General features: G+C 50.8%; 1 protein-coding gene across 2 annotated transcripts in view; it reads left to right on the top strand.

The window, feature by feature from the left end:
- Window positions 1-11,487, top strand: part of TUBA8 (tubulin alpha 8) — a 21,936-nt gene that overhangs the window by 6,683 nt on the left and 3,766 nt on the right. For both annotated transcript variants that reach the window (XM_017516865.2, XM_017516866.2), the window contains exons 2-4: window positions 6,008-6,230; window positions 7,669-7,817; window positions 9,509-10,189. In XM_017516865.2, coding sequence (XP_017372354.1) covers window positions 6,008-6,230; window positions 7,669-7,817; window positions 9,509-10,189 — 1,053 coding nt within the window. The remainder of the gene's footprint in view (window positions 1-6,007; window positions 6,231-7,668; window positions 7,818-9,508; window positions 10,190-11,487) is intronic.

The raw sequence follows: 11,487 nt of genomic DNA, 5'->3' as shown, positions 1-11,487 counted from the left end.
GGAATCTGAGTGTGAGTGAGAAGGCGTGCGCCCTGATTGGCTAGGCAGGGGAATCTGAGTGTGAGTGAGAAGGCGTGCGCCCTGATTGGCTAGGCAGGGGAATCTGAAATATGAGTTTGGAGCGGGCACGTGACTTAAATACCCTCTGCTGGGTCAGCTTCCCCCTTGCCCCCCACCCCAGCTGCACACACAGGCCCTGAGAAGCACACTCCTGGTTCTGACAGAGAAGAATGACCCATTTTCAAAGAGGCCACCCCGTGAGCCATCCTCTATTTCGCTCTGCACGAGACACTTTTCCTGTCTGGAGTTCTGCTATCTGAACTTGGTCTTGGATTGGCCTAGAAGTGGGTGCATCCCGGAGTCCTGGAAGTTCAGAGCTGCAAGGAGGCCAGAGGCTGTGTGGTCTAAAGAAAAGAAGTCAGTCCCAGTCAGAAGCCCTGGATTCGAGTCCAGGCTCTTTTGCTGATGCAGAGCTGTGACATCTTGAGTTTGTCACTTTTCCTCTCTGAGCTCAGCTGTTTCATCTGTAAAGTAATGGAGAGAGAATCGTATTAGGTGGTCCATGAGGCTGGCCACCTCTGGTATCCTAAATGTTCTGAGCCAATATAACATCCCTGGTTATGATAGACGGATGCCCTTTCTTGGATGTGAGGATGCCTCCCACAGGCATCAGCACTGGGTCTGCGCTGTGCCTGCTCTGTGGAACACCCAGGCCCAATGCTGGGGAGCGTGATGAGACAGCATGGCTGCAGGAGCCGGGAGCTCGATGGAGGAGCTGTGGGTTGCTCCTCGTTCCTTCCAGGAGCAGTTAGTTGCAAGAGGCCTGCAGAGTGCTGGGCCTGGACCGCACACACAGTGCCAGGAAGTCTCATGCAACTTTGTTTTTTTCTTTTTTTTTGAGACGGAGTCTTGCTCTGTGGCCAGGCTGGAGTGCGGTGGTGCAATCTTGGCTCACTGCAACCTCCGCCTCCCGGGTTCAAGTGATTCCCCTGCCTCAGCCTCCCGAGTAGCTGGGACTACAGGCGCCCACCATGCCTGGCTAGTATTTGTATTTTTAGTAGAGATGGGGTCTCACCACATTGGCCAAGATGGTCTCGATCTCTCGACCTTGTGATCCACCTGCTCCAGCTTCCCCAAGTGTTGGGATTACAGGTGTGAGCCACCGCACCCGGCCACCTCATGCAACTTTGAATTTCACTTGTGATTTATTCATGGAACTTCAAAGCCCTAACACAGTAGGTGCGTAGTCAATATTATCTGCATAGTGACTTTGTGCAGTGGGCCAGGATAAGGCGATTCTGGAGAGCGCAGGCCCAGTCCCTGCTCCTGTTCTTTCTCTGTCTCCTTTAGTATCATTTTTGCTTTTTACTATGAAAAGTTTCAAACCTTCAGAAAGGTAGAGTAATATGCCACCCGTATATCTTGTATCTAGATTTAAGACGAATGATTTTTTCATCTGTTATCTGCTGTGTTGGGAAGGATTTTAAAGTACAGACATCATGACGTTTGACCCCTAAATGCTTCAGATGCAACTCTAGAAAATAAGGATGTTTTGACACTCAACCACATATGCTGAACAAAATGAATGAGTTTATTTGTCCCCCAAATATTTTGATTTGTTCAAGCCAGAATTCAGAGTTCCCATGATGCATGTGGTGGTGATGCTGCTAAGTATCCTTTGATATGGGACAGCCCCTCCAAGCACCTCACTTCTCATGAGTTGAAAAGGCTGGCCCAGATGCCCTGCAGAATGTCACACCTTCTGGGCTGATTTGTTTTCTCTGACGTCACTGAACTTAACCCTCTGATCCCTGTGTTTCCTGCGACGTGGAAGCTGAATCCCCAGGGCTCAGTGATGAAGGCTGAGTCTTTTTGAGAAGCACAGGTGGTCTGTGCGTCACATTGCATCCCGTCAGGAAGTCCTCAATGTCCGTGGCCAATAGTTAGTGATGCTGAGATTGATCGCAGCTTTAGGCTGGCGACCCTGGCAGTTTCTCCCCCCTTGTGGCTGTAACAGTGATTCTTCGGCTCTTGGTGAAGATCCGGTTCCCTCTGTCTTTTACCTAGTGGTGTAATTTACCTATTGCATATTCTAACCAATCACGGAATTAGAAGATGTAATAGGGCTGTATTTCATAATCTATTACTCGGTCCACATTGCTTAGCGGACATTCTTCTATTAAAAAGAGCCCTCCCTAATTAACAAGGCTGCCTGGATAGGGACAAACGAGTTTTTCTCTAGGGGCTTTGAGGACATGTGGGTTTTCACCTGTGTGTCCTACTTCACTCCAGTGCTGCCATCCCTCCTCGAGAGGCTCAGGTCGTCTCATCTTAAGTGACGGGAGCCTCTGCAGGTGTCCAGCGGTGCCTCAGTGAGCCTCTGCGCCCCCAGGCACTGTTCGACGTTCCAGCCTCAGCTGGTACATTCCCTACCCCGGACCTGGACGCGTCCGCCTCTCCAAGGAGCCTGGCTCCTGTTAGCGGGGAAGGGTTTGTGAGACCTGCCTTCTCTCTTGATTGGTGTAGCTGCTTTTCGCTTTTCGGAGCACCTTTGAGTCCGTCAGTCATTCCTGAGTCTATTGTGTGCCTCCAATTATTCTTAAGAGCTAGTTCAATAGGGAAAATAGCTCTTTCCAAGGTGTACGTGTGTGTGTGTGTGTGTGTGTGTGTGTGTGGGTGGGTAGGTGGGTGTGCACATGTGCACACCATGGGGGCAGGGGAGAGAGAAAAAGACATTTTGTAAAGACTGGCATATTTATTAGTGTGCGATTAAAGAGGGCATTCAGAGAGGCTGAAAACATTGTTGTCACCATGCCAGTGGTTTTCTGGTCCCCCGATCCTTGGCTTTTCCTCCCGTGATCTTTGATTTTCCTAAAATATTCCTGCATCCTCTCTGGAAAGCCCCAGAATGTTCCAGAAGTGAGAGCAGGCTGGGGACCAGGCAGCACTGTAGGCAGGACTAGAGGGTGGCTGGGGAGCCGTGGTGGTGAGGGGCAACAGGCCCAGAAGGCTGAAAGTTAGGACCTCAGAGGATACTGTCCCCTCAGCCTCCACACCTCCCTGGGAAGTCACAGCCATGTGCCGAATGTGACGCCGTGGTCTGGGTGGGTATCCCGCTGGTTGTGGGTGTTTCCTGGATGCAGATACGCTTTCCTTAGGCCTGAACTGAGCCCTCCGAGGGAGGCAGAGAATAGACCCCACAGTAAGCGAGAGAAAACTCTGAGCTCTTTCTCTGTGTGCTGCTTCCTGGTGGAGAAAATGCTAATGGCAAGACAGCATCAAAAATTGCAGCTGACTTACACTTTCCAGCTGAGGAGAGGTTCGGTGACTCAGCCCAGGACACACAGCACAGCAAGTAAACTGAGGAGGCAAGATGTGAGCCTGGGGCGTGGGCAGCTCTGCGGGTGAAGCCTCTGCCAGGCCAGCGGGCTCCTGGAGCTCCAGCCAGGTAGCCCACACTGGCTGCTGTGCATTCCCGTGCTCATCCTCCCCCAGGGCAGGGACCAGGTGTCGTTCAGCTCCAGCACGGAGACCGGACTAGAGTGGGGCACAGTTGTAAAACTGAGCTAGGGGACAATGGTCCTGATGCTCTGAGCCCTCGAGATGCTCTGAGAGCTCTCCTTGCCCAGACGTTCTTCCACGTCCCCAGGAGCCCCACACTTTGACGTGGACCCTACTGGCTTCCGTGCCCAGCTGTGCCCTCTGGAGGCTCTGCTCCTGGCTTGGGTTACCCGTAGCTGGAAAATGCCAGGGCAGGTCATGGATAAAAATAGAAACCCACAGACCTGGTAAATGCCTCCTGCTGGGCTCAGGCAGCTGCCCCAGGCACAGTGCCGCCTCGCATAGGCCACTGCTTCCCCACGGCAGAGTGTGCGTGGGGGGATGAGCCTATCATCCCTACACACACACACACACACACACACACGTACGCACACACATACACATGTACACACACACATACACGCATACACACACGCACATACACATACACAGATACACACGTACACACACATAACACATATACACACAAACACACATGCATACACAAACACACACGCGTACACATACACAAACGGCAGAGTGTGTGTGGGGGGATGAGCCTATCATCCCTACACACACACACACACACACACACACACACACGCACACACACAACACACATATACACACATACACAAACACACACAGACGCATACACACACACGCACATGCATACACACACACGCTCATACATACACAGATACACATGTACACACACAACACATATACACACATACACACATGCATACACAAACACGCGTACACATGCACAAACGTACACACATACACACACATATACAAACACACACATACACACATGCATACGCATATACCTAACACACGCACACGTACACACACACATACACACACATATACACACACACATTCCCCACCTCCCTTTCCTTTAATAATTTCAACTTTTATTTTAAATTCAGGGAGTACAGGTGCAGATTTGTTACATGGGTATAGATCGTGACGCTGAGGTTTGGGGTGCGACTGATCCTGTCCCCAGGTGGCGAGCAGTACCCAGCAGTCGGTTTTCCAGTCCTTGCCCCCGGCTTCCCTCCTGCTGTAGCAGTGCCCAGTGTCCACCATAGCCGTTTGTGTGTTCATGAGTCACCGTGTTTAGCTCCCACTTATAAGAACATGTGGCATCTGGTTTTCTGTTTCTGCATTAATTTGCTTAGGATGGTGGCCTCCAGCTGCAACCGTGTTGCTACAAAGGACATGATTTCATTGTTTTTGGGGGCTTCGTAGTATAGGCACCATGGTCTACACACCACATTTTCTTTATCCAGTCCACCATGGAGGGCACCTAGGTTGATTCTGTGTCTTTGCTAATGTGAATAGTGCTTTGAATGAACGTGCGAGTGCATCAGTCTTTGTGGTAGGATGATTTTATTTTGGATATACACCCAGTAACAAGATTGCTGCATCAAATGGTAGTTCTGTTTTAAGTCCTTTGAGACATTTCCAAACTGCTTTCCACAGCGACTGACCCAATTTCCATTCCCACCAGCGCACTCCCCATCTTAAGCCGTCAGCACAAATACCAGTCAGGCAATTGTGGCTTCACATCAGAGTCAGGCAGAGCTAAGGACGCTCCAGGTCAGCTTTACTTAACATCTGCCTGGCATAGGCAAGGGGCAGGCGATGGGGCCGCCAAGATTTTCCAGCTGTTCAGCATGCAGGAAGGGCCTAATTTATACCTGTCCAATCCTCTCTTGGGATAATCAATAATCCTTTTTCTACTTTGGTAACCATGACACTACTGACAGCCATGGAATAGAATTTCAGATCATATTCCTTTCTTTTTTTTTTTTTTTTTAAGACGGGGTTTCACCATGTTGGTCAGGCTGGTCTTGAACTCCGGACCTCAGGTGATCTGCCTGCCTTGGCCTCCAAAGTGCTTGGATTACAGGTGTGAGCCACCACGCCCAGCCTCATGTTCCTTTCATGAGTGTTCATTTGCTCTGTGATGTCCTGAGACTGTGTGTGTGCGTGTGTGTGTGTGTGCGTGTGTGTGTGCATGTGTGTGTAAGTGTGTGCGCAGCGTCTCAGAAAGTCAGGGTCAGGCGTGACTGTGAACACTGCCTTGCGTGAGAGTAGGCTGAGGGAGAGTTTCCGCCGTGATCCCCAGTTCTTCCTGGGCCTTCCTCACCAGTGCCGGAGGCTCGTGGTTTGGAATCAGCCCATTGTTTCATCTTTGCACCCACCTTCTTTTTTCTTTCCTGGTATAAAAAAGGTTAACCCTGGGAAGCAACCTTTAGAACGAAGCACAAAACAGCTGTGTCTTCTTTGGATCTAAGTCCTGGACCAGCTGCTCTAGGGCTAGTCAACGTCAGCTGGCAATGGGGTGGCGGGGCCGGGGCCTGGCTGGCCTGCAAGGGGAATGTTGCAGGGGTGATGGGCAGAGGCATGCTGAGGGCTTGGACTCCCTGACCGTGATGCTGCCTCCTCCCCACAGCGGGAATGCATATCAGTCCACGTGGGTCAAGCAGGAGTTCAGATTGGCAATGCCTGCTGGGAGCTCTTCTGTCTGGAACACGGCATCCAGGCAGATGGTACTTTTGACGCTCAAGCCAGCAAGATCAACGATGATGACTCCTTCACCACCTTTTTCAGCGAGACTGGCAATGGGAAGCACGTGCCCCGGGCCGTCATGATCGATCTGGAGCCGACTGTGGTGGGTGAGTGTGGGCGGAGATCCTCTCCACCGGGAACATCAGGGAACCGCAGAGGCGTTGGCCCACAGTAGCTAAGGAAGCAGCATCTCTAGCTGGAAGGTGGGGAAGGTGCAGCTGGAGCCTCCCAGCCCACGTGACAGCTGTCAGCTCCTTGGGGTCTCCACAGTCTCGGGAATCTTATAACAGCAATCAAGACTCTATGCAGAACAAAATGCCTCCCACTTCAACCCCAAAACCCGCTGTGCCACACTAAAACGGTCACATTGTTACTCAATAGTAAGGATAAGAAAACCCAAATAATTTTAGAAATTATAAGACACCCCTAAATGACCAGTTACCCCAAGTGTAGGTTTCTGAGTCTGCCCTCGGGGTGGGTATAACCTCAGCCTCTTACACACAGAGGGGCCTGTCCCAGCAGGCACATTGCTTCACAGCGGGGGCTGCTAGAGTTCTGGAATGAGGCTCATTCAGGTCTAGGAAACAGTGGGCCTCGGGTGGGGCAGAGCTCCCCTCCCACACTGTCCGCCAGTAGTGCCAAATCCCCTGCTTCTGTTCCCGGGGTCAACTCTCAGTTGAACTTCAGGATTTCCCCAGCTTCGAGCCTGGCTCATCAAGCAAGAGAGAGTTTCCCAGAGAGGACTGGGCATGAACTAGAGTGCCTGAACACCAGTGTCTACGGGCAGCAGAGGACAGATGCTTTGCACAAACCCACAAAGTGCAGGTTACCTCCCAGGCCACTGCACAGATGATTTTTCTGCAGGGAATAGAGGACTTTTGAAGAGAAGAGGTGACATAGTTGGAGCCTGGTGTGTCTTGATCTGCTCTGTGTCCACTTTGTGTGAATCCTTGGAAGTGAGCAGAGACCCCCTTCAAGGCCTCTGTAAGGCTCCTGCTCCTCTAGGACCTGGAACATAGCTTTGCTTCAAATTATTCTAAAATACGTCTAATGCCTGACATGTATTATTGCCGCCATGAGGTGGAGTTGAGGGGGCGGACAACTCTTGGGAGGGTCTAGGTTCTGGGCAGATCATCCTGAATCTTTCTCCGTGTCCCTAGAACTAAAATTTTAATGCAAATGGACTTAAGTTAAATTGTTGGTACACTTTGCAGCATGAAAGAAAAAGACAAAAGGGAAGCCTTGAGGAGTCTAGGTGGAAGGGAGGAGAGGCAATTAGCGTTGGAGTTCAATGACCTTTGTCAAGCTAAGCCTTGTTAGGGTTCCAGGCAGCAGGGCATGTGAGCCGAAGGCCTTGGCTCTGTTCATGCCTGAGCTACCTGGGAATTCTCCTAGCCTTCTGCGGATTTGTTATGAGGTGGTCTGACTTCACCTCCTTGGAGTTTTATAGGTAGGGGAGACTGGAAGGGGGTCCTGCGGTAATGTGATAGGGAGGGAGGCTTCTCCCCTAGGTGCTAGGACCTAACGGCCTTCTCCTCTTGGAAGATGAGGTCCGGGCAGGAACCTACCGCCAGCTCTTCCATCCAGAGCAGCTGATCACAGGAAAGGAGGATGCAGCCAATAACTACGCCCGGGGTCACTACACGGTGGGCAAGGAGAGCATCGACCTGGTGCTGGACCGCATACGGAAGCTGGTAAGGGTCAGGAGGGCAGGGATGGGTGGGCCCGGCCGGAGTGGACAGGCTTGGCCACGTGCCTCTTTGATCAGGCTGGGGAACGGCACACGACCCCTGGCTACAGGATGGAGCTCCTAAGGTTTGGGAATTTCTGCTTAAATTCTGTAAGAAGCATGCACAGGGGTGATGCCCCTTCCTCTGTGTTGGCACCATAGACTGTGCTCCAGGCTGAGGCCCTATTCATACTCACTGATACTCTCTGGTAGTATCTGGGGAAGCTTCCAGGTGTGAGGCAGGGTGAGGTCTCTGCTGGTTGGAAACACAGGTTAACAAAGTAACCTGAAAGAGGAGAGGACGAGATTGTTGACACACTCGGGCGCTTACAAATGCCGCTACACAGCCAAGTACATTCCTTTATTTAATCCTTAATAATTCTACTTAGGAGGTCTCCTGCCTGTACTTTACAGATGAAGAAATTGACGGCCAGGGTAGTTCAGTATCTTAGCCTGCGTCACACAGCTAGAAAGTGGCAGAGTCAGGGTTTGAACTCGGTTGGACCACAAAGCTCTGAGTTGTAGGTTGGGTCACTTGTTTATTTAAGCTTCCGTTTGCTTATCTGTATAATGGAAAAGCTTGGACCTGATCACATGTTCTTTACCGGGGAGGTAATGGTGCCCAATTTTTGCTTCTTCTGTTTAGAGGAGGGCTTCTCAGGGTCATTGGCTCAAAGCTGCCTGTGGTCCCCAAAAGTTCAAATCACACCCAATGGGAAACTCCTGTGTTTCTGTGAATTTCTCTTGGTTCTAATAAGCACGGACCGGTGCTTACAATGCACCAGGTCCTTGCTCAGCATGTTATGCTATTTAATTTAATTGTCACAATAACCTTATGAGGGTTTTCTATTTCCCCACTTTCACTAAGATGGAACAAAAGTTTGGAGAAGTTCAGTGACTTGCTCAGGTTCTTACAACCGGGAAACAGCAAAGTTGATATTAAAACTCAGGCTCTCTCGCTCCATTTACAGTTCTGACATTGGTGCCCTGGGTCACCTTCCAAGGCTGGGTTGAAGTATGTAGGTAGCAGTTCCCACAAAATCAGATGACAAGGGCAGGGAAAGTGGGCAAGGAGTTGGGGCCCTCAAAGGACAAAGTCACCATCCACTGTGGTTTTGAAACTCACATTCCCTGTTCAACCAACTACTGGGCTGAAACCTTCATGTACCTAGAGGCGTGTGCCCCTGCAGCTTGCCCTCCCAGAGTGTTGCTCTGTCATCCAGGCCGGGGTTCAATGGTGTGATCATAGATTTCTGTAGTCTTGAACTCCTGGGCTCAAGTGATCCTCCCACCTCAGCATCCCAAGTAACTGGGACTACAGGTGTGCGTCACCACACCCAGTTAATTAAAACATTTTTTAGATGTGAGGTCTCACTATGTGGCCCGGGCTGGTTGTGAACTCCTGGCCTCCACTGGTCCTCCTGCCTCAGCTTCCCAAACTGCTGGGATTACTGGCATTGAGTCACTGTGCCTGGCCCCATCTCATATTTTAGCCACTCCCCCAAAGATCAATACACGTCCTTTTGTTTCCTTACTTCTCCAAGGCTATAGAGAGGTGGGATGGGCAGACAGGGTGGGCCACCTGGCTTTTTACGCTTGCGGGGTGTTCTCGGAAACTTATATTTATGATTCCTTCTCATGTCCCACTCTCCCCAGACAGATGCTTGCTCTGGCTTGCAGGGCTTCCTGATTTTCCACAGTTTCGGTGGGGGCACCGGCTCCGGCTTCACTTCTCTGCTGATGGAACGCCTCTCCCTGGATTATGGCAAGAAATCCAAGCTGGAGTTTGCCATCTACCCGGCCCCCCAGGTCTCTACGGCAGTGGTGGAGCCTTACAACTCCATCCTCACCACCCACACCACACTGGAACATTCAGATTGCGCCTTCATGGTGGACAACGAAGCCATCTATGACATCTGCCGCCGGAACCTCGACATTGAGCGCCCCACCTATACCAACCTCAACCGCCTCATCAGCCAGATCGTGTCCTCAATCACTGCTTCTCTCCGCTTCGACGGGGCCCTCAACGTGGACCTCACTGAGTTCCAGACCAACCTGGTACCCTATCCCCGCATCCACTTCCCGCTGGTCACCTACGCGCCCATCATCTCTGCCGAGAAAGCCTATCATGAACAGCTCTCCGTGGCCGAGATCACCAGCTCCTGTTTTGAGCCCAACAGCCAGATGGTGAAGTGCGACCCCAGACATGGCAAGTACATGGCCTGCTGCATGCTCTACCGGGGCGACGTGGTGCCCAAGGACGTGAATGTCGCCATTGCTGCCATCAAGACCAAGAGGACCATCCAGTTTGTAGACTGGTGTCCCACAGGCTTCAAGGTGAGAGCTGCTGGCTTCGGGAGGGGAGAGATGACGAGAGAAACAGAGGGAGATGACCAAGGACGTGCAGCTCCCTGGGCGCTTCAGGCTTATGTGATAATATGGGAAGGGGGAATTCAACCAAATGTAACCTTCATGGAATTCAGCTTTGGTTGAGACACAAATGCTGTTAAAGTTTTGTCTGTTTAGGCCATTTTAGAAACGTTTGGTGCTGAGGCCAGGCGCGGTGGCTCACGCCTATAATCCCAGCACTTTGGGAGGCTGAGGCAGGCGGATCACAAGGCCAAGAGATCGAGACCATCCTGGCCAACATGGTGAAACCCTGTCTCTACTAAATATAGAAAAGTTAGCTGGGCGTGGTGGCGTGCGCCTGTAGTCCCAACTACTCGGGAGGCTGAGGCAGGGGAATTGCTTGAACCCGGGAGGTGGAGGTTGCAGTGAGCTGAGATCGCACCACCGCACTCCAGCCTGGTGACAGAGCGAGACTCCATCTCCAACAAACCAAAAAAAGAAAAAAGAAAGAAAGAAAAGTTTGGTGCTATTTTAAATGGATTAATTGGTTAATCTTTGATTTTCTTTATTGAGCAACAGGTAATGATTTGGTATTGGCCTGAATCTACTGACCTGAATTGTAGTGCTTTTGGTGTTCATGATTTGGTTCAATTTGCCTAAAGTTGATTTTAATATTTTACACTTCCTCGTACAGCATGATTTTGTGGCCATTTTAATTTTAGAGTTAAGCAAATTATTAGAGTTGCCAGAGGAGGATGCCCTCCGCTAACAAAAGATGTGTTCTCCCAATTTATTTTGAAAACTTAAATATCTATCCTGCACATCTTAATCAATTTGGAGTAATAAGAAGACAATTTTCTAGTTGTTCTATGATTGCTGTTTTCCATCGCTGTTAACCAGGAGTAGGTAGAAACCAGCAAGCCGTGTGGCCGGTGGTAGGCCAGGTGCCCGCAGTCTGGAAAATGCCAGGCTTGGAGGGTCAGTGGGGAGATACAGAATAGCGAGGGTAGACCCTGGGGCCCCAGGACCAGGAATGCTCACCAGTAGAAGCCATCCCTCTGAGCTGGGTGGCAGGCATGCAGCCCGGCTGTGCACGCGAACAGCTCAGCCACTCCAGCATGGTCTTCTTGTCAGAGTCGGCCATCAGAACAGCTGCCACACATTAACTAGTGCCCTTTAGTCTGTCTGTCTTTCTTTCTTTTTCTTCCTTTCTTTCCTTCTTTCCTTCCCTTCCTTCCCTCCCTTCCTCCCTTCCTCCCTTTCTTTCTTTCTTTCTTTTTTTTTTT

The sequence above is a fragment of the Cebus imitator genome, unplaced genomic scaffold (genome assembly GCF_001604975.1).
Source record: "Cebus imitator isolate Cc_AM_T3 unplaced genomic scaffold, Cebus_imitator-1.0 Scaffold607, whole genome shotgun sequence".
Taxonomy (NCBI): Eukaryota; Metazoa; Chordata; class Mammalia; order Primates; family Cebidae; genus Cebus; species Cebus imitator.
The sequence above is the reverse complement of the archived record's forward strand: the minus strand, read 5'-3'. Positions and strand labels throughout refer to the sequence as shown.